The following is a 23,881-nucleotide window of genomic DNA, read 5'->3' on the forward strand; positions in this document are numbered from 1 at the left end:
CCCCTTTGCAAATCCCCATCTGAGTGAATAAAAATCTAAAATTCACTTGTGCAGCTCTGTTAGCAATCTAAACTGCACCAATATAGCTCAATCAACCGAAGACCTGTAGCAACACCTTGTGTGGGAAAGCACCTTTTCTTTACTCTTTGGATACCTTTCAGTGCTTTTTAGATTTAGGAGTTCATTTTATTTAGCTTGTAAATTTAAAATGGTCACTTGCTGACAGCTGGCAATGGGCCAGCTTCTCGGCTGGTGTAAATTGGCAAAGCTCCTCAGACTACAACAACACAATGCTGATTCACACCAGCTGAGGAGCTAGCTCTAAAAGCTTTAATCCATTTTTACTCAGTCATCCAGGAAGCACATACGCCTCCTTCATCTTCCTCTAGCACTCCTGCAACTCTCCGTGAGTAGTTCCTCTGCAGACCATAGTGAATTTCACCCTAAGAGGGAAGGGTTAAGAATTTGCCCCACTATTTTTAAATGTTAGCCAGGCACTTAGCAGTTATCCAATCTTTGGCTGCTTTAAGCTGTCAGTTGCTTTGGGCCTTTATATTAAATAATCCGTCGACATCAAGCCCATGAAAAACAACCTACCGCCAATGTGCGTACAGAGGTAATATGAAAAGGAAACAAAATACCACAATGCTAGGAATGAGATGTAAGATGTAAGGCCCGATTTACCCTGGCCCTGCACCTTGTGTAGTCATTTTCCCCAGTGCAATGTAAGTGGATGTAAAATGATACCATTCTGATGTGCTACCATTTTACACCCACTTTACACAGGTGCATGTGACCCTTCTAGATGTGAGGCAGCAGTGGATGGGGCTCTGGGACTTTGAGAGCCAAATCGCCCCCTGCATTCAGTCTCAAATACAGCAAAACCACTGCAGTTTCATTGTGCACGGAGCTAAGATGCAGAAAGGCCCTTCAAGGGACGTCATATCCCTTTCATGCTCCAAAGCTCTGTTCCATGGTGCTTCCCTTTGCGTTGGAAATTTGGGCACATGGCAATGGCAGGCTGGAGGAGCTGATCATATACTAAACTCCCCAAGTATGTGTGTGTGGGGGGGGGAGTGGCTAAATGCTATCGCATACAACACAATGCACCAGGTCATTAGATTAGCAGGAAATACTCCGGAGCCTCAACCCCACTTAGATCTCTTGAGCAAAGCCTGTTGACTTGGCTTTTGTAAGGGGGACAGCACTTTGCCCTAAGTAAGTAACATACCAGCCATTGGGCTAGGCCCACACTGAGGCACCTTTACACTTACAGAGTGGTGTAAACAGGACTTAGTGTCAATCACAATTGGGCTCCTTATGTTTCAGGCAGTAATATATTTGGGAGTTCAACTTTTACCTGCTCCAGGAGATGAGGGTTCAAACCCACTGGATGTATCACTGCATGTGTTGGAAGCCTGCTCAGAGAGCTTCTTTTTTGAACTTCCATCGGCAGACTTTTGTGATTTCTTTTTATTCTTCACCAGAATTTTGTACATTAAGTCCATAGGGCTTGGAAGGGGAACGCCACTTTCAAGCTTAGAGGAAAGAAGGAGAGATGTGTAATAAATAAAATGGTCCCATGCCAGCTTCTCATTCTCCCCATGATACAATGTACAGTTGTGCAGTCCAAAATGTAACCCCATTTTAAGATTAAGCGTGGTTTGCACAACAGGTAGGCTCTGTGCTAAACAAAACAGCACCAATGAAGGCGCTTTAGAAGACAAAGAAAAAATGCACTATGAAATATCTACAATAATAACCATAAGAAGTATTATTTCAAATGTGAAAGCCCAGATTATAAAAGAGTAGATGTTAGAGCCAATTTTGATTTAGAGGATTAGCTCACAATAATCTCCAGATCAGAAACAATATGCTTAAACCAATAATAGCAGAAATTACTTTTAAAAACCCCAAACTCAAAAAGCCAGCAGCTTCTATCTTGTAAGGCAGTATATGAAGAACAACAGAAAACTGAAATATGCAAATACATATTCATACATATTCTTATGATCAGGGAAATACCAAACCATCTTACTGGGTATTTTTCCAGTGGATCCATGAGCAGTGCATCTCCAAAAATTAATCTGCAATATTCTGCCATTTTGGCTTGCTGCTTAGGGCTAGAAGGGGGGAAAGGATAGAATTAAGTGAGACTTATTCATACTGCAGGCTGAAAGCAGCAGTAATGGAAAAATCTAATATCCCTTAACTAGATGAAAAGATAATTTCCTGATCCTATCATTGTAAATTGTTCACAATGATCTTGATTCATCATACAATTATTCTGACTTCTCTGACAGCTCTTATCTCAGGGCTTATACATGAAATAGTACAATAAAGGCACTGGCCATCTGAAGTCATAAATAGTGAAACTGAACTTGTCGCATAGAGACAAATATTCACATGCACTTTACAGAATACAAAAACTGAATATATCAGTTGTGGGAGTGATAGAAATAAACTGTTACACATGTTTGGCTCTTGTAGACAACCTATTTTAGTATGTTTTCCTTCATCATACTTTTAGGTCACATCAAGGATTTTCAAGGAATATCTATGCCTTTACTCCCCTCCACACCCCTTTTGCTTTTCTTTTTTGTAACTTGAGAATGTAAAGCAGAAGAAACAAAAAAGAGAAAAGGGGTTTTCCTTTTCAATGGCACTGCCAACGTCTTGCACAGAGTCACATAGAAACTTTCTCAAACATGGTCACCCTCCGGCCAGTTCTACACTAGAAATTAGCTAGTGGTTTTGTTTTTTTTACTGCCATAACTTTGTTGACAAAAGACCTATTTTCAGCGCAGTCATAATGTCATAATTCTGCTTAGGTTGATATATCTTATATGGTGTTTGGGAAACAGGCATAAGCACAGTTTATTGGTATAGGAGAGCTTTGCTGGAAAAGCTATACTGATCAGCAACATCTTCCTAATGTAGACCTGGCCTTAGCAGTAAGCTCCTGGTGCAAGAAGCTGGATAATTATTTTAGCCTGTAGTGTGGACCACTGTTGAGACTGCCCCTTATCAGATGCTTGTCTACCTATATCATATTGTACTACAGTAAATTACTTTGGTAGTTTTCATGACATCCACTAGGGATAAGTCAAACTGAGCAGACTGTGCTTAGGGCCAGTTTACCTAAAGTGCAAACCAAAAGTGAAATAATGTCTACATATCATTGTTTTGGGAGTTTTAGGACGACAGATAGGTTATAATAAATGCCACTTGCATAGCCTTAGAATGCGGCCTGCAGCTCCAGTTTTTTTATAACCACAGGGACAGGTTAAAACTGTTCAACTACAGGTTTGTTTCACTAGTGAAATCAAACAAAAAGCAATTTCTGTTCACAGATCATGGACGACATATGGACATGCCAAACAGTTATTGTTGCATCTATTGTTCATAACAGAATATATCTATATAAATGAATATAAAAGAGGTGAGGCCCTAGGTTTTTTCTGGCAAGTTACAGTCCCGTGTATCACAACGTTTGGGAACCCCGCTGTTACAATCATATCTCCTCACAGGAGGTTGAAACTCGAGCTGGGTGGGAAACCGTTTTCTAGTCTTGTGAATATTTTTGAGCACTGTGGGGTTTGTAAAACACATGTTTTTTGTATCTCAATTTGGGGAAAAAGTTGAAAATTTTGAAAATATTCATAAACCAGAAAAAAAGCCAACCCCCTTCCCCCAAATTCAGTTTTGGTCATTGAAACGTTTGGTTTTGGTCAGTTTCAAACAATACATTTTCAATGTTGACATTTTTTCTTTTGTAAAACCTTTTAAAAGGACATTTGGAACAGGAAAACAGGATTATTTATTTTGAACATTCTGAAATGAATTTTTTTCTTCTTTTTTTTAACTTGGAAAATTCATCGAACCACACCCTGTTTCATGAACAGTTTGGATTTCGATGAATCTGCATTTTTCAATGAAAAACAACTCATCCAAAAATTCCCAACCAGCTCTAGTTGAAAGGACAACTGCCCAGGTGACAGGAAGAATTTTTAATCTACTTCTCGACTAACCTTTTATAAACACATATAAACTAGTGCATCTACTTTAAACTACCCTATTTTATTAGCCCGCCTGTACTACCAGGGCAGTGTGAAAGAGCCTTAGTGTAAATGAGAATCTAGCCAGCAGATCGAGGGACGTGATCGTTCCCCTCTATTAGACATTGGTGAGGCCTCATCTGGAGTACTGTGTCCAGTTTTGGGCCCACACTACAAGAAGGATGTGGAAAAATTGGAAAGAGTCCAGTGGAGGGCAACAAAAATGATTAGGGGACTGGAACACATGACTTATGAGGAGAGGCTGAGGGAACTGGGATTATTTAGTCTGCAGAAGAGAAGAATGAGGGGGGATTTGATAGCTGCTTTCAACTACCTGAAAGGGGGTTCCAAAGAGGATGGATCTAGACTGTTCTCAGTGGTAGCAGATGACAGAACAAGGAGCAATGGTCTCAAGTTGCAGTGGGGGAGGTTTAGGTTGAATATTAGGAAAAACTTTTTTTACTAGGTGGGTGGTGAAACACTGGAATGCGTTACCTAGGGAGGTGGTGAAATCTCCTTCCTTAGAAGTTTTTAAGGTCAGGCTTGACAAAGCCCTGGCTGGGATGATTTAGTTGGGGATTGGTCTTGCTTTGAGCAGGGGGTTGGACTAGATGACCTCCTGAGGTCCCTTCCAACCCTGATATTCTATGACTCTATGATAAACTTGCAGTTCAGCAATATACACTGTTCACATTACTGAACACCCCATTCTGTTGCCCTCTTATTATGGTTACTAATTATTCATTGTGTGTCAGCAGTGTACCTGGTAATGGAAAGATAGCTGGTGACACAGTGAGTAAATCCGAGATGGGACCAAGCCTGGATGTCATTTAACTCAGAATCAGAATCTAGCACAGTTCAGCACTTCTCCCATTTGGGGGATTCCATCATTAGCAGCCATAGGTTAAAACAGTCACAAACTTCAGTTGTCCACAATACATATGGTTGTAGATTTTAAATGATTCCACAAAGCTACGCTGGGTTTTATACTGCTACGTTTTTAATCACTGCAGTATTTTGTTAATGCTGTCGTTTAAAGTTAGCCAGTTCTGCAAGAAAGTTAAGATACAGTTTCAATCTCAGGCATAATATTAGAAAGATGCGTAGGAAGACAAGAGAGCTAAGAACCCTCAAGGGAAGGGTTGGTGGAGAATGCAGTGACTTGGGGGTGAAGGTAGAGTGTTATAGTCCTTATCTAACCGGCAGCTCCTTTTCAAACAAATAAAACAGACAGGCTGCAAAAAACACCCCTAGCTCTCTGTAGAAAGTGGGTGGGTGAGTGGGGATTTGTTATAACTCCTGCCTCCATGGGGAAATTATTATAGGCAAGTTTATCTTAATTTTCTCAACTAGTATGTATTTCTAATGGATCCACACTCCTAGAGAGTATGATGTTCAAAATCTGTTCCCCTTTAAAACAAACCTCACATTTATGTAAAATTTAGGAACAGGCATAAGATTAGATTTTAAAAGGGCACATCAACAGAAAAAAAACCCCAGATGTCTGGAGGTAGTGAGAGTTTCACTCCTACACAACAGCGAAATCTTATAGCACTTCAGAGAGAATTTAGGTTTAGAACTATCCTCACTAGAAGTAGTAGTAGAATGAAATTGTACAATCCTGTCCTAACCCCACATCTAACTCTCTCTATATATCTCAGTTCTCAGTGTGTGAAGAACTAACAGTTTATAACATATTGAGCCACACAGTAATGATCCGTACTGTATGGAATTGTACCAGCAGTATGGGAAATGGAGAAACCTCCCAAAAGGTGCAGTGGCAAAGAACTTTATTTACAAGATAAAGGAGGAGCGTAATACCTTTGTACTTTCAATATGTGTTAAGCAGGAAATACACAAACTGATATTTGTCCCTTTACTCAGATTGTGAAATTCTGTGACAAGGATCATTCTTTTTGTTTTGTGTATGTACAACACCTAGCACAATGCAGTCCTACTCTGTAACTGGGTCTCCTAGGCATTACATATAATAATAGCCTATTATTTATGAACTGTTGACAATGTGCCTAATGCTGTACCAGACATGCATAAAGTCACAGTCCTTCCCCAGAAGTCTAAAGGATTGTAAAGAGGATCCTGAAAAAGAAACTTTCCTAAAAGCACTATTGTAACTCTGGCAAACCAGGTGCCAGCTCTTGCCAAGATTGCAGGCATTAGCTAAGGACTAACAGACTCACAGCTGACGACCAGAGCAGTTCACCTGTATGTTATTTTTGCTCAAAATAGGTATTAGTCTTATAAGAATGTATTTAGTGTTTTTTATTCTATGAGATGCTTGTAAATTGCTGCATGCCTTAATCTCACTTGTAATGTCGGTATTCCATGCAATCAGAAAATCTGTAGATTTTGTTTTATAACTTTGAAAATGTTTGCTCTGAACTAGTGAGCCCAGGCATGGGAATCATCCCCTACTCCACCCTCTCATCCAGAAGGACTATCAAAATCAGATGGGCCATCCAGGAACATCACTATACAAAGGATTGGTTAATGGCCACATTACATCTGGGAAATGGTACATGCAAGAAAGATCCTCCTGTGGACTTGGAAGCTGAATGAAGGAAATAAAACAAGAAGTTTCCATCTCACCCTTCACTGTTTGAACTCTTACAGGGCCAGATATTCTAAACAGAGGCAGAAATCCCCAGGGTTCTCCCTGAAAGACAATTGATAAATCACTACAGCTCCATCACTCTTAAGATTTAGATAGTAACTCATTTGTGTGTATATGTTTGCTTGCTTTAATCTGTAAATAACTCATTTCTTTTTCCTAGTTAATAAACCTTTAGATAGTTTATTACAGGACTGCTACAGATGCTGTCTTTGGTATAAGATCTAGGGTACCAGTTGATCTGAGGTAAGTGGCTGATCTCTTGGGACTGGAAGCAAGCTGAATGTGGTGTGATTTTTAGCGTAAGTGACAATTTATCACTAAGTCCAGTTTGTCTGAGTGGCAAGATAGACTGGAGAGGCTAAGGGGACTGTCTGTGACTCCATGGAAGGACTGCAATAGTGATCCTGGAGTTCACATTTGTTACTGGCTTGGTGAAATCTAATTTTAGAACACACCATCAGTTTGGGGTGTCTGCCCTGAGGTAAGCACTCAAGGCTGTGAGCCACTCCAGAGAGCATAATATCTATTAATATTTGTAATACTAATTCTAGACAGAAAACAGCAAGGTGAGTTTGCCTTTAATTAAGTTTAATCTTAAAATGGATCTTAGAGGGATACTGTCCAAGGATTACTTAACCTTTTAGCTGCTAGGTCATGAGTATGTTTCTAATTATAGAAGTGTCTGCCTTCAGATTTTTAGATACCTTGTATTAATCTCACTTCAAAACTCAAGGTCTTTCTGAAGCCTTTCCAATGCTTTCAAGGGTCTAAATGTTTCCCCGCCCCCCACTCCATTTTGTGGGTCCATTTCTTAGTGCTGTTTTTTTTCAGTATGGTGCTTTTGACCTCAATATCATTACTGAATGATGATATATCTTAACATTATAATTATTTTCAATACTGTAAAACCTACACACAATACTGGATGCCTTAATGAGTCATGAATGACATTCAGTTTTTATGATTATTATTACCACCAGTGCCAAGGACCTAGTCATGGACCAGAACACCATTACATAAGAACATAAGAATGGCAATACTGGGTCAGAGCAATGGTCCATATGCCAGGTGTTTCAGAGGGAATGAACAGAACTGGTAATTATTGAGTGATCCATCCCCCTGTTGTCCAGTCCCAGCATCTGGCAGTCAGAAGCTTAGGGACACTTAGCACATGGGGTTGTGTCCCTGACCATCTTGGCTAATAGCCACTGATGGCCTCCATGAACTTATCTAGTACTTTTTTGAATCCAGTTAATATTTTTATGCATCCCCTGTCAATGAGTTCCACAGGTTGACTGTGTATTGTGTGAAGCAATATTTCCTTTTGTTTGTTTTAAAACTGCTGCCTGTTACTTTCATTGGGTGAACCCTGGTTCTTATATTATGTGAAAGGGTAAATAACACTTTCCCATTCACTCTCTCCATACCATTCATGATTTTATAGACCTCTATCACATAGTGTCTTTCCAGAACCGAATAGTGCAAATCTTTTAAATCTCTCCTCATACGGAAGCTTTTCTATATCACTTATAATTTTTGTTGCCTTCTTGGTACCTTTTCCAATTCAAATATATATTTAGTGATGGGGCAACCAGAACTGCATGCAGTATTCAAGGTGTGGGCATATCGTGGATTTATATAGTAGCATTATGATATTTACTGTCTTATTATCTATTCCTTTCCTAATGGTTCCTAACATCCTGTTCACTTTTTTAACTGCTGTTGTCTATTGAGCAGATATTTTCAGAGAACTATCCACAATGACCCAAATATCTTTCTTGTGTGGTAACAGCTTATTTAGATTGCATCATTTTTGATGTATAGTATGTTTTTCAATGTGCATTACTTTTTGTTTGTCAACATTAAATTTCATCTGCCATTTTGTTACCTAGTCACCAAGTTTTGTGAGATCCCTTTGTAGCTCTTCATAGAATCATAGAATCATAGAATATCAGGGTTGGAAGGGACCCCAGAAGGTCATCTAGTCCAACCCCCTGCTCAAAGCAGGACCAAGTCCCAGTTAAATCATCCCAGCCAGGGCTTTGTCAAGCCTGACCTTAAAAACCTCTAAGGAAGGAGATTCTACCACCTCCCTAGGTAACGCATTCCAGTGTTTCACCACCCTCTTAGTGAAAAAGTTTTTCCTAATATCCAATCTAAACCTCCCCCATTGCAACTTGAGACCATTACTCCTCGTTCTGTCATCTGCTACCATTGAGAACAGTCTAGAGCCATCCTCTTTGAAACCCCCTTTCAGGTAGTTGAAAGCAGCTATCAAATCCCCCCTCATTCTTCTCTTCTGCAGACTAAACAATCCCAGCTCCCTCAGCCTCTCCTCATAAGTCATGTGCTCTAGACCCCTAATCATTTTCGTTGCCCTTCGTTGTACTCTTTCCAATTTATCCACATCCTTCCTGTAGTGTGGGGCCCAAAACTGGACACAGTACTCCAGATGAGGCCTCACCAGTGTCGAATAGAGGGGAACGATCACGTCCCTCGATCTGCTCGCTATGCCCCTACTTATACATCCCAAAATGCCATTGGCCTTCTTGGCAACAAGGGCACACTGCTGACTCATATCCAGCTTCTCGTCCACTGTCACCCCTAGGTCCTTTTCCGCAGAACTGCTGCCGAGCCATTCGGTCCCTAGTCTGTAGCGGTGCATTGGATTCTTCCATCCTAAGTGCAGGACCCTGCATTTATCCTTATTGAACCTCATTAGATTTCTTTTGGCCCAATCCTCCAATTTGTCTAGGTCCTTCTGTATCCTATCCCTCCCCTCCAGCGTATCTACCACTCCTCCCAGTTTAGTATCATCCGCAAATTTGCTGAGAGTGCAATCCACACCATCCTCCAGATCATTTATGAAGATATTGAACAAAACGGGCCCCAGGACCGACCCCTGGGGCACTCCACTTGACACCGGCTGCCAACTAGACATGGAGCCATTGATCACTACCCGTTGAGCCCGACAATCTAGCCAGCTTTCTACCCACCTTATAGTGCATTCATCCAGCCCATACTTCCTTAACTTGCTGACAAGAATGCTGTGGGAGACCGTGTCAAAAGCTTTGCTAAAGTCAAGAAACAATACATCCACTGCTTTCCCTTCATCCACAGAACCAGTAATCTCATCATAAAAGGCGATTAGATTAGTCAGGCATGACCTTCCCTTGGTGAATCCATGCTGACTGTTCCTGATCACTTTCCTCTCCTCTAAGTGCTTCAGGATTGATTCTTTGAGGACCTGCTCCATGATTTTTCCAGGGACTGAGGTGAGGCTGACTGGCCTGTAGTTCCCAGGATCCTCCTTCTTCCCTTTTTTAAAGATGGGCACTACATTAGCCTTTTTCCAGTCATCCGGGACTTCCCCCGTTCGCCACGAGTTTTCAAAGATAATGGCCAAGGGCTCTGCAATCACAGCCGCCAATTCCTTCAGCACTCTCGGATGCAATTCGTCCGGCCCCATGGACTTGTGCACGTCCAGCTTTTCTAAATAGTCCCTAACCACCTCTATCTCTACAGAGGGCTGGCCATCTCTTCCCCATTTTGTGTTGCCCAGCACAGCAGTCTGGGAGCTGACCTTGTTAGTGAAAACAGAGGCAAAAAAAGCATTGAGTACATTAGCTTTTTCCACATCCTCTGTCACTAGCTTGCCTCCCTCATTCAGTAAGGGGCCCACACTTTCCTTGGCTTTCTTCTTGTTGCCAACATACCTGAAGAAACCCTTCTTGTTACTCTTGACATCTCTTGCTAGCTGCAGCTCCAGGTGCGATTTGGCCCTCCTGATATCTTTCCTACATGCCCGAGCAATATTTTTATACTCTTCCCTGGTCATATGTCCAACCTTCCACTTCTTGTAAGCTTCTTTTTTATGTTTAAGATCCGCTAGGATTTCACCATTAAGCCAAGCTGGTCGCCTGCCATATTTACTATTCTTTCGACTCATCGGGATGGTTTGTCCCTGTAACCTCAACAGGGATTCCTTGAAATACAGCCAGCTCTCCTGGACTCCCTTCCCTTTCATGTTAGTCCCCCAGGGGATCCTGGCCATCTGTTCCCTGAGGGAGTCAAAGTCTGCTTTCCTGAAGTCCAGGGTCCGTATCCTGCTGCTTACCTTTCTTCCCTGCGTCAGGATCCTGAACTCAACCAACTCATGGTCACTGCCTCCCAGATTCCCATCCACTTTTGCTTCCCCCACTAATTCTACCCGGTTTGTGAGCAGCAGGTCAAGAAAAGCGCTCCCCCTAGTTGGCTCCCCTAGCACTTGCACCAGGAAATTGTCCCCTACGCTTTCCAAAAACTTCCTGGATTGTCTATGCACCGCTGTATTGCTCTCCCAGCAGATATCAGGAAAATTAAAGTCACCCATGAGAATCAGGGCACTTCATAGTCTGCTATGGACTTAGCTATCTTGTATCATCTGCAAACTTTGCCATCTCATTGTTTACCCTAGTTTCCAGATCATTTATGAATATGTCAAACAGCACTAGTCTCAGAACAAATCCCTGGGGGACCCCGCTATTTACCTCTCTCCATTCTGAAAACTGACCATTTATTTCTAACCCTTTGTTTCTTCTCTTGTAACCAGTTAGTGATCCTTGTGAGGACCTTCCTTCTTATCCCATGACTTCTTGCTTTGCTTAAGAGCCTTTGCTGAGGGACCTTATCAAAGGCTTTCTGAAAGTTTAAGTACACTGTATCACCTTTGTCCGCCTGTTTGTTGACCCCCTCAAAGAATTCTAGTATATTGGCAAGATATGATTTCCCTTTACAAAAGTCGTGTTGACTCTTCCCCAACACCATCTATGTGTCTGATAATTCTGTTCTTTACTATAGTTTCAACCTGATTCTGAAGTGAGGCTTGTCAGCCTGGAATTGCCAGGATCGCCTCTGGAGCCTTGTTTAAAAAAAACACTTATCCAGGCTTATCCATTGTGCTAGGTGCTGAACAAACACAAAAAGAAAATCCCTGACCCAAGGAGCTTACAATATAAGACAAGAAACAACAGGTTAATACAGACAGATGGGGGAGGTATGAAGATATGTGTTTGAAAGTTTAACAAATGGGCAGTGCAGATTGGCATCATCGGCCAATCAGAGGCGAGCTTTGACAGCTTGACAGTGAAAGAGAGATGGTAAGTAGGGTGGGGATTGACCGTGAAGAGCCTTGAAAGTGAATACAAGCAGCCAATGTTTGATGTGATAGAGAAGGAGGAGCTAGTGGAAGAATGCAAAACGTGGCCAAAGCATCAGACTAGGAAAATTATCTTAGTAGCAGGATTTTGAACGGTTAGGAAGAGGGCAAAATTGCCTTTGTCAAGGCCAGAGAGAAGGTTGTTGCAGTATTGAGACATGAGATGATAAGAGCCTGGGTAAGTGTTTTAGCTGTCTGGATGAGGGGGAAAAAGCTGTCTCTTAGAGATGTTGTGCACAAAGACTCCTCAAGATTTAGACATAATCTAGATGTGTGGACCAAGAGCGAGATCCAAGCTGAAAATGATACGCAGGTTATGGTGCCACATGTTGGAATACTGGTAAGGAAAATGGAGGAGCTAATTCACACGGTATCAAATTCCATGAGGTTTAAGTCCTTTTGGGAAAAATATTGAAAGGTAGTAACAAATATTTACCTCAGGTGATCTAATAGTCACTAAAAAAAATGACATGACCAAAGCATACATGGTAAAATCATGTACCAGCTGAAGTCAATGGCAAAATTCTCATTGACTTTGATGCAACTGGGATTTCACCCAAAATTTTCAGTGAAGACAAATCTAATATCTGAGAATTATAGGAAAATTCTGGTCCCATGGAAATAACTGGGAGTTGACTTCTATGAGACCAGGATTTACATAAATTCTCCAAAAGCGCAAGCTATAGAAGTACTTAGCATTAGGAACTGGTATTTAGGCCTGAATGATCATGAAAATCTAGAAGAAAAATAACGTTCCATCTAAACAGAAAGGTAGAAAAAGCATTCCATGAAATTAGATGAGGGATTCTCTGACTGGCATGACTAATTGCCGTATTCTCCAGTAACTTGTGAAGAAATGAAAGTCTAATTATAACATGCAGTCAAATAACTGGAAGTGGTATTTGGCCAAGGCAAAACTAGAAGCTTCACACATTAAATGGGATAATTTATTGCAGCAGAAAGTTAACAACAACCAATACCAATAGTTAATCAACCTTAAAGCCAAATAAAACAACACATTTGATATTGCTTTCCCAAATATCCTTTGTTAATAACTTGTTATTGTCATCACAACACATGAAAGAGCACTGCAGATAATACATCTAGAGCCTGATTTATCTCTCCGTTACTGCAGTTTTCTGATGCTGAAACATCATTGATTTCTATGGGGTAACATTGGCGTAAAACTGGAGTAACACAATGGAAACTACTCCCGATTTTTCGTCTTCCTGGAATTTTACAACATATCTAGTTGTGATTAAAATGTAATCCCATTTTTAAAAGATATTTTGGCACTTATTTTACTTCTGAAAATAATTGTTTTCTTTTTTGCAATTATTAATTTCTTTTTCTAAAAATTATTAATTTCTTTGTTTCTTTAAAATAAAGTGGAGGCTGGTGCTCTGGAAAAGACCTTATCCTTAATGCTTTCTGTTTAACCTGTAGACCTGAAGAGTTGAGATAATAAATAGGTCATTATGCTGATTCTCCTATCTGCCTTTTCTAAACAAAGTTTGTTGACTCTGAGTCAGATTCAGATGTGATGTATAAGGTGATGTAAGTTATACATTAGTAGGTACGTGTAAAGGAGTCTAATTGAGTGTCAGCTGGCTTGATTTACACAGGAGCCAGAATAAAGGTGAAAGGTGAAAGAAACTAACAGGTGTAGGATAAAATAGGTCAACTCCTCAACTTTAACTTGTACAATACATTTTTCCAGTCTCTCAGAGTGAAAGTGACAAACTGAGATATCCTTCCTCACATTTTGCTACCTTTAACCACACCTTTGAATTTGGTCCTATGGGTACATTTCAAACTTCTAATCATCCAGAGTTCCTAATTTCTTTCATCAGTGAAAGGAGGGGTTGATACAAAGGGGTGATTGGAGTGGGAATGGGAGCAAGACTGACAATCAGCATAGTTTCAGTGTTGTATGGGTCAACTGCAGATGAAATGGAATGCATGTTATTTTTCCCTAATTTTTTTTGGTGACAGTTTTGCTATGATGTAGAGACACCCCAGTTCACTATAAGACAATGGGATCTTAGATTCTTCTAAAAAGGAGGTATGAGTAGCTATTTCTCTACATTAATTTTGCTCTATGAATCAATCAGTGTTGGCAATGTGTGCATTTAGTATCCATTGGTAAGCAAATCCATCCCTTTTTCTTTTTATCTTTGTCTAATAGCACAAAAAGTGGGAATCCCAAAATCTTTCCCGACTCCATGACTAATTATATATATTTTAGAGCTCGGAGGAGGGGAAGTAGGGGTGAGGGGAGAGACAGTTTTTCTTTCACAGGAGATTTTTCAAGATTTCAACATTTTTCCCAACCACATTGGCACAGAATGTCAAAATCTTGAAAATTTGCCCAAACCAAAAATGTGGAAAAAAAATTGGTTCTGGTCAATTGAAACATTTTGTTTTGCGTTCAGCTTTTTTAATTAAAAAATTACTATTCACCTAAATTTCTAAATGAAAAGTCCTTCCAAACCAAACAAGCAGAACTTCTTGTGTTGAAAGTGTCAAAGTGAGACGTTTCAACAATTTCAAGACATTTTTCCTCAGAAGTTTTTTAAATCAGGAAATTTGTCAGAACTGAACCTTTCATGCAAAAAAGTGTTGGTTTAAACAATCTGCATTTTTTGCCAGAAAGAGGTTTTGTTGAAAAATTACTGACCCACTCCAAAACACACACACACACACGCTAAGCCCACTTCTGGGCTCTCCTCTAAGACACACATTGTGGACAACTTCCACTCTCGTTTACACTTGTGCCACCTCCAAGGAAATTGCTGTGTACATTAAAATAGATTATGGGGCATATTTTTTCCCACTCTCTCTTTCATTTTTGTTATGTTTACTGTCAATGGGAATTTCACATACTATGCTGGAGTAGAACCTTACTCCAGGAGTAAGCCTATTAAAATCACTGAGGCTACTTGGGCAGAAAGATACTATTGAACCTGAGTGCTGGTGAGAGAATTTGGCCAATAATTATTAAAACATTGCCCCTCACATTCAAGGCTCCGATTCAGCGAGGTACCTAAGCCTGTGCCTAACTTTAAGAAGGTGAGTAATCTCATTTAAATCAATCAGACTACTCACATACTTAATGTTATGCACATGTTCAAGTACCTTAAGGGCTTACATGTAGGATGACAAATTCAGTAATTACGATGATTGATGATAATGCCAGATAACAAAAATGCTAAATAATCTTGTGTCTTGACATTGTAACACTGTATAATAAACATTGTAACACCATAATTACTTACGAATCCACATGGTTTTCAAAGGAAAGGAGGATTGGAAAAGGCGATGTCTTAAATGCACACTCAGCAATAGCTTCTATTACTTCCTAAAGAAATTAGGACACAGATAGGTTATACACCCTTTATGTCTAAAGGAGATATATTTTGGTTCATGATCTAACTTATCTATCTCCAAAGCAAACACAAGAGAACTCAGTGCCTTCCAAAACCATTCCCAGACTTTTTATTCTGAACAACTTGAAAGCTCTGGATGTGCTTTTACAGTCTGATCTACAATCTGATCTCCAAATGGTTATAAGCTTAAAGTGTTATCTCACTCCAGACGTGTTTTTGTGCCTCTCTGTGACTGAACAAATAGCTTATTGTAGAACTTTTTGCAGGTCATGATTCATTCCATGCCTAAAGTTATACCTTTCATGGATTATTCTGAATAATTAAAATAATCACATTTTATTTGACAAGCCTGTTGTATCTTCTAAGTAGCACCTTTCTTTTTCTTTTCTCGTTTCTTTTTTTTTTTGTAAAATCCGTAGTACTCTGATGCACAAATTTTCAGTCCTCTCCTCTTTGTTGTGGGAAAACCCTTCAAGGCACAATATAAACAAGATTGTTTCATTGAGTTTTAGCATCCTACTGTGTAATAATCTATAAAACATATGATTCAGAAATGGAACCATTTATTTGTAAAGGCTGCTTTTCAGCCTTGACTGAAGATGGCAATAGTTTATCTACCGGAGGAATAATTTTCTGACACTAATTTTAGCTGTGTGCCCATTTTATCCTATATCAGTGCACATATTGTTAGAAATAATTCACATTTCCCTCTTGAAATACAAACCTGCTTCCAGATGAACTCGCTTTAGCACTGAAGACCGTTATAACCATACAGTGATTAAAAAAAATCATGAGACAAGCACCAAAAATCATACAATGGAATGCAAAATAATGAGGGTTTTTAAATCTAGTGAGAGTTCTTTTAATTTACTTTCTGGCTTTTGAACTTTTAGAAGTCACCTTCTCAAGCTAATCTATACAACCACAAGGGTTGGAAATTAATTTTATTTTAATGAAAGCTGAGATTCGGTGCATTCACACAACTCTAGGGCCCAGGGCTTTAAGAAAAAACACCAAATATAGCAAGAGTTGGCAACACTAAGTGTATATCCTGATGTTCCCTATAGAAACATCAGGTTATATCTATACTGTATGGAGCAGATCCTGACCTGAAGTCAATGGAGATATGACTATTTACACCAGCTGAAGAACTGACTCTACAGTGATATGACTTTATACACATGCACACACTCCCCACATAATAAGTAGCAAACTTTACACACTTAACTACCTCACCAACACTCTGATCATTAATCCAGCTCTACCAAAATTACTTCTCAGTCTCTAGCCTATGAGCTTCAAAAGCTTCAAAAGCCATTTGTTTTTTTCCTTTTTCCCAAATGTGGAATCTTCCTCCTCAGGGCCTAGCATGGGTCAATTCTATCTAGCAAGAGGTTTCTGGTTACATGTTTATTTATAGAAGTAAAACTGATAAATAAATGATATATAAGTAAGCAGTCGGATATCTCATGAACCATGAGAGTTAGCAACAGACACTGCATGCCATTGGACAGGACAAAATACCTCCTACTAGATGAAACTTGCTTCTAGCCCAGGTAGATCACAAAACACTAATGTCACCTTACATTTGTGACACTGGGTGGGATTTTTTTTATTAGTGCCTATGTGACCTAAGCACATAAGTCCCATTGAAAGCCAATGTGGCTTGTGCACCTAAGTGATAAGGATCTTTTGAAAATCCCACCAATTATGATCTACAGAAAGGTTAGTTTTGATCTTTAAGATTTATGAGCTCTATTTTTTCATTCCCTTTAGACTTCACCACTATCACACATGGACTGCAAGAACTCCTGAAAGCATAATTAAAATAATCAAGCTGCAGGCCCTCAACCCCACTGCAGAGATCTATTTCTCATTTTATAGTAGACTTGGGCTGAGTAGCATTCTATGAAATGTTCTTTCTGAGAGACCTGTGACTCATGTCCCGGGTGAAAGGGTACAGCGTGTGTTACATTTTAGACACCTGCGAGAGATAGTGAGCCAAATTCTCTTCTCAGCTCCGCACAACAGTATGGATAGCAGTGGGAGCCTTGTCTGTGTAGGGAAGAGGACAGTATGAAAGCTAAGCACCCCGTTGTGCACTTGGAAGGAGAGCTTTGCTCCAGTTATGGATTAGTTCTGTATAGTCATATGAAACTACTTCCTCGGCTGTCATTGCAACTCCTCACATGGGATGAAAATACTGAATACAGGGGGAGAAAATGAAGTGGGGGGAAAGTCAGCTTGAAAGGGTAAGAGCTTGGACACCCTATTGGGATTGGCTGAATCTGTAATGAGAGATTCAAACATTGGGTCAATGAAGTGATGGGCCCTTTTGGAGACACTGGGCTTTCTGCATCTTCAAATTTATATACAGATCCACTTCAGACAGTGCAGAAATGATGCTAGATCCATGTTTCATTGCAGCAGGAGCATGAGTCACTTGAAATGATTCTCCAAAGTAGAGACACAGAAAGTGCGTATATCTAGAAAGCATCTCCTGAATTTGACAAGAGGAATATGGTTGGTTTTGCTATAAGGTCATATACCTGCAGTGGCTCCCAATCTGCAGGAGACAGAAGCCTCACAAATTGCTCTGAGTCATAAGAGGAGACAAAAAACGAATGAATTAAGTTGTCTCAAAGGGAATTCATATTACTTTTTGTTTCTACACTTCAGAAAATCTCTTTACGTCAGTGAAAACCGATGGTCTGAGCAAACTGCAGTGCCTGTGACAGCCACGCCAAAAGCACAAACCGTTCAGTGACTTAGCACCCAACAGCCAGAGCCAATGACCGTTCAGAACTGAGTCACACACCTCTGATGCGTTCTATCACTATTGCTTTGCTCAGCTAGCATACACTTTAGAGGTGAAAAGAGAAGTGGCAATAAATAAATAAATAAATAAGTGTAAAAGGACATTTGCATTAGGGGTGACTGAAAGATTCTGATTATACTCAGACTTCCCTCCCACCTCCTTCAGATGCCAGTGAGACGTGAATTGGATCCTGAAATCTCCTGAGCCCTATTCTTGTATATGCTTTAAAAGAATCAGACAGATTTTGCTTTATACTCTTGTACATGGCTGAGGAGAGGTTGAGAACCACATTATTTAATTAAACAACTTTCAGAAACCAAACTCTACATCATCATCAACTAATTTCTCAACTGTGAATGGGGAAGGTTAGTAATAATAGTGCCAAGGGTAGTATTTTACAATTTCCTGTGACTAAATCTATCAGCATAGAGTTAGAGAGAAAGAGTGAAAAAAGCAGAGAAGCACTGCAGTGCAAGTGAAATATAGATACTTTGTTGTTGTGTTACTTATTTATTTTGTAAGTGAATGACTATCAAGACAAGTAAACACTTGTGCGTTACAGTGAAAGAGACGCACACAAAATCTGTAGCTGTTAAAGTGACCAAGCCTATCAACAGTAACAAAAGGATACTTCATAGAAGGATAGTATTTTCCCAAATGTCTTCTGCATATTAGTAAGCCTAGAACTGTATTTTCATAGAAAAGAAGTACCTAAAATTAACAGGAGGTATTTCTTTCAGAACTCTAAAATGCTGCCCTTACATAGTATTTTAGATAATGTACTATTATCGCTATCTAGCATTTGTGCTGGAGGCACAAAAACTGCAGATCAAATACATACTGTAGACTGAAAAGGAGTACTTGTGGCACCTTATAGACTAACAAATTTATCTGAGCATAAGCTTTGTGAGATACAGCTCACTTCATCAGATGCATCCGATGAAGTGAGCTGTAGCTCATGAAAGCTTATGCTCAAATACATTTGTTAGTCTCTAAGGTGCCACAAGTCCTCCTTTACTTTTTGCAAATACAGACTAACACGGCTGCTACTCTGAATACTGTAGACTGAAAGTGAGATAGCATTTTAGCCAATTTAAATGACTACAGTGCACTGACACTGTTAATGTCTCACTACCTGGATAGGCAGTCCATTGTCACTTTAGTTCCTGGAATTTGCAACTTTGTTATTTCTTTATCTACAGTTACTATCTTGCTGCCTTCTAAGCTCCAGCATTTTTGTTTCCTGCTTTCCCCATGAACCCACTGATTCCCAAGCTGTGGGAACCAGACTCTTCAGGGGAATCATGGGAATAACATCTCAAGTGTCACTGAACTTGCCAGGGTGTTGGCAGCTTTTGAATGCCTGGAGGGGAAGAGGTCCTCTGCCACTAGCTGTGTGCACTCTTGCCTCCTTTCTCCCACATGGGATGCTACACAGCCATTCTCCCTGCAGGCCTTTCTGCAACCTTAGTGCTAATAGTCAGACCTGCAGGGGGAAAGGAATGAGTAAAGCTGCAGGCCACGGAAAGGAGAGAAAACACTTGACAGCAAACTTGGCAGGGAATTAAGAGTCCCTGCCAGATAGAGAAGAGAGGGAGCTTTGGAGCTTTGCCTCCTTTTCCGTCAAAATCCTCATTCAGGCCTTCTTCTCTTGCTTGGACTCATTTTGTCATGGCTTCAGTTCCAGCTCTCCAGACTCCAGCCCATATAGGATCCCCCCGCTCATGTTCTCACCCGTACAAGAAATGTGGCCATATCCCCTCTATCCTCACACAATTCCACTGGCTCCCCATTCACTTCAAGATTCAGTTCACACTTGCCCTCCTTGTTTATAAAGCCTGCCAGGGACTCCACACATGTCTGTCTGCTCTCTCTATAATCTAGCACTGGTCTTTTTTCTTTCCGAATGTGGCATCTCTCCACTCATGATCTTCTTCTTGCAGCTCTGGACTACTGGAACATCCGCTCTCTATCTCTCAGTTTCAATGACTCTCCACCTGTTTTCAGCACTCATCTGAAAACATCTCTTTGCCCTTCCGTTTCTCTTTCCTTCTACTTTCGCTGTATGAAGGTGTTTAACTCTGCCATGTGTTGGGACACATTTTACATGCAAGGAACTACCCAAGATAAAGTGACAATGTGTTGCCTCATTATACCTTGAAGGATATTTCCGTTGTCATGGTGAATCCATGTGTAATGACGGGCTCTTCTTCTGCTGTTCGTCCCTTCCAGCAGTCCAGCTCCACACAGCGGCAGCCTGACAAGAGCACTTGGCGATACATCTCTACTGAGGAGTTACCAGCCAGCTGTCCAGCTGCAACAACATGACAAGGACACGAAACAAGGGGATTCATTCTGGGCTGCTGGGGTAATTATAACGAATCTAATAACAATGAGTGTTAATAACATCGTTCACCTTCTGGTGACAGGCAAGCTGTCAAAGACATCTTAAGAGCACCAGATTTAAATGAAAATGACTTAACACAAGACAGTGTCATAGTCCAGGTTCTGTCTTTATTTACAATGGTGTAAATCGGGACTACCTCCATTGAAGGCAATAGAGTTACCCGGATGCAAAGCCACTGGGAGACTAGCATCAAGGCCTTTACAGACAGACAGACACGCAAGGCAGTGTGCCTCATTATTATTTTCCTATCTTTTAAATGTTTGCATTTTTCAAATGGCAGATAAACATGCATCTTTGACATCCGTGAGATTTTCTGTAATAACTGCAAGACTTCATAAACAAGGTTTTAAAAAGTTCCTTGCTATCGTTGTCTTCAAAAGTAATTGCTAAGATCCCCAAGTTAGTCTGAATTCCACATTAATAAAGAGCTCTTTTTAAAGTCTCAGTTCTAAAGCACATGTTACACTTTAAACAAGCCACACAAGATACAAAGGCTACTCCACAAAACTGGGACAGTAAACCTCTTTTTGTCACAACACACAATACAGTGCAGTGCAAGAGAAAATCAACAGCTGTAGTCACTCATGGATCAACAGTAGCTCCCAAATCAATATGTATCATCACTAATTGCCACTACTCAGAGCAGGGCAGTGCATTCAGGGGTGGAGGCAAGCTGGGGCCAGGTGCAGGGTAGGGCGGGAAGCTGCTGGTGTGTACTCTGCACCCACCAAATTTTCCCCGTGGGTGCTCCAGCCCCGGAGCACCCACGGAGTCAGCACCTAAGGCACCACTTTTGATGTGATCAGTGGGTGGAGAGGCTGCTCCCCCTGCTCCCCCCCAGCTATGCTACCCCACTCCTAGGAGCCAGAGGGACCTGCTGGATGCTTCCTGGGAGCCGCCCCAGGTAAGCACCACCAGGACTCCCCACCTCGCCCCCCGGCAGGTCCCTCTGGCTCTTCAGGGGGCTATGATCCGATCGTGGGGTGAGGAGGGAACAGATTGTTAAGATTTTGGCAGCTCATCACTGCTTCTGTCCTGCCCAAAGGTGCCCATACCCCAACTTTCCCTGTTGCCATGGAAAGCAACACTCCTTGTGTGTCTCTGAATGGAGGGAGAACTAGAAGCTGCTCCTGAGAGGGTACCTGGGGCTCCTCCCCACCCTGCTCAGCTCCCACCTGCTGGCCAGATTTCTGCCCCTCCCAAGCTCTTCTACCCTCCAAGCCAACAGAGCAGGGGTGGGAAAAACCCAGACAGAGATGGCCGAGGGGAAACCTACTCTAGAGTGGCCCCTGCTACCCTATTGCCTGGTCCCAGCAGCTCAACAAGTGTTCAGTGACAGCAGGGAAGATGGTGAGTGGAGAGGAAAGTTAGCTTAGTGCTGCTACATAACACAGCAACCTCAGACTGGTCACTGTCCCATCTTGTCCTCCCCCTCCTCAACAGCACATTGTTGTCTCTTGAAATTGTGAAGATGGAGCATCATGGTGTTGGGTTTTTTGTTGTTGTTGTTTATTTTGCCCACCTTAATTTCCTTCCCACCCCTGAAACTGCCTGGTAACCCACAAGCTGGGAAGGTCTATTCTGCTTGGAAAAGCTGGCAAGATCCTGTGCAAGAAGGGAGGTGGGTGCATGGGTTGGGTGGAAAGGTTTTAGGGAAGTGTTGAAGGTTGCAAATAAGCAATGCAGGTTGTGGGCCCAGGACTTGAAGCACAAAAGCAGATGCATGCTGTAGGCAAGGAATATTGTTGCAATAAAGAAGGAGATAATGAACTTGTATCCAAGGAATACTGCTCGGCATTCTTCATGGGAGATGCTCAATGGCCTAGGAGCACAGGTAGAGGAAATGGACATTGGAGGTGAAGCAGGGTTGGGAGTTAGTTGGGTAGACTTTGCAGTCTATACACGCACACTCAACCCAAAACTGATGAGCTCTGCATCCTGCATTTGTCTTTCCTCTTAACAGGTAAAAAGGCGGATGGCAAAATATAATTTTAAAGGTTAAATAAGTGTGTGAAAATGATTGTGATAGATAATGATCATTACTGTTTGGCTTCTAGTGCTGCAAGGAATGCTGCTGCAGTGTCACTCCCCATTGTGACAATAGCAATAACTTCAGGCAACTCTGGGAAGAAATCAGTCACAAAACAGGACTGCTGATTAATGTCTGAAGGATATTTTTTAAAAAAATCAGTAGTGAGAGAAATATTTTTTACCTCGAAGAGGAGATTTCTTTAAACCAGGTTCGAATTAATAGAAATTACTTCTTTCCTGATGGATTTTACCTTTGTTCTTAACTGTTGCATTTCTTTAAGGGGGAGGGAGAAGCAATAAAGCTTCGAAATAAATAATCAGGACTTGATGTACTGCCAAGTGTTTCTACTAAAGGCTAGAAAAATGGTCACTACAATTAAAAATAAAGTCAGACTATGCATATGTTTCTCTTCATGTTGTAACAGTGTTTCTTTGGGGATGCCTTTTTCTTAGCTTAAAAACTAACAAAAGGATTAATAATTAGTAGGGCAATAACTGTAACCATAATAAAGATGGATTGCTAGACTGAACAGTTTCCCTACTTCCTTAATAATGATTACATGATTGGTTGCTATTGCCATTTGCACTGCTCAAATGAATACACAGATGTTGCTGAAGCTTTTATTCCCAACTTTCCAAGCCTTTAACCACTTCACAGACAACAAATAAGATAACAATCCAGTAGCATTTGTTAAACTGAATGAAGTGTCTGCTGAAAAAATGCAAACAGCAACACAGCTGTATCTGGTCGAGCTTGAAAATAAATCTATGGCTGTATGCTTTTGTAATTAATCTATAAAATCTAATTATTAAGTCCCATTCCAGGCCAGCTGTCTCAGATTTACGGAGCACACGAACCCACAAAGAAACGGGGCTCACATTTTGTATCTCAAAAGTTAAAACACTCTCAGCATGATTTTGTATTTTTTCTGGTTTAAATTATGACAACTTTTTTTCACTTGTTCTGTAACAGTATTTTAATTCTACCAATCCACAAAAGATATGTTAAATAGGACTGAGAGCTACATTTGAGTCAACAGTGTAACTGTTGCAAAAAAGCAAATGTCATTCTGGGATATATTAGCAGCAGGAGTGTTGTAAGCAAGACAAGAGAAGGAATACTTCCACTTTACTCCACGCTGATTAGGCCTCAACTAGAGTATTGTGTCTAGTTCTGGGTGCCACCAGATATGGACAAATTGGAGAGAGTCCAGAGAAGAGCCACAAAAATTATTAAAGATCTAGAAAACATGAGCTATGAGGAAAGATTGAAAAAAATTGGGTTGGTTTAGTCTGGAGAAGAGAAGACTGAGAGGGAATATGATAACAGTTTTCAAGTACATAACAGG

The 23,881-nt window shown here is 40.7% G+C and overlaps 1 protein-coding gene across 4 annotated transcripts in view; it reads right to left on the reverse strand.

Annotated features, from left to right (window-relative positions):
• PLCB1 (phospholipase C beta 1) overlaps window positions 1–23,881 on the reverse strand; it is a 657,432-nt gene that overhangs the window by 154,143 nt on the left and 479,408 nt on the right. For all 4 annotated transcript variants that reach the window (XM_038396759.2, XM_038396758.2, XM_043512118.1 and 1 more), the window contains 4 exons: window positions 20,251–20,408; window positions 15,166–15,248; window positions 2,039–2,123; window positions 1,361–1,538 (listed from right to left, as the gene is read on the reverse strand). In XM_038396759.2, the coding sequence (XP_038252687.1) occupies window positions 1,361–1,538; window positions 2,039–2,123; window positions 15,166–15,248; window positions 20,251–20,408 (504 nt within the window). The remainder of the gene's footprint in view (window positions 1–1,360; window positions 1,539–2,038; window positions 2,124–15,165; window positions 15,249–20,250; window positions 20,409–23,881) is intronic.

The sequence above is a fragment of the Dermochelys coriacea genome, chromosome 3 (genome assembly GCF_009764565.3).
Source record: "Dermochelys coriacea isolate rDerCor1 chromosome 3, rDerCor1.pri.v4, whole genome shotgun sequence".
Classification (NCBI taxonomy): domain Eukaryota; kingdom Metazoa; phylum Chordata; order Testudines; family Dermochelyidae; genus Dermochelys; species Dermochelys coriacea.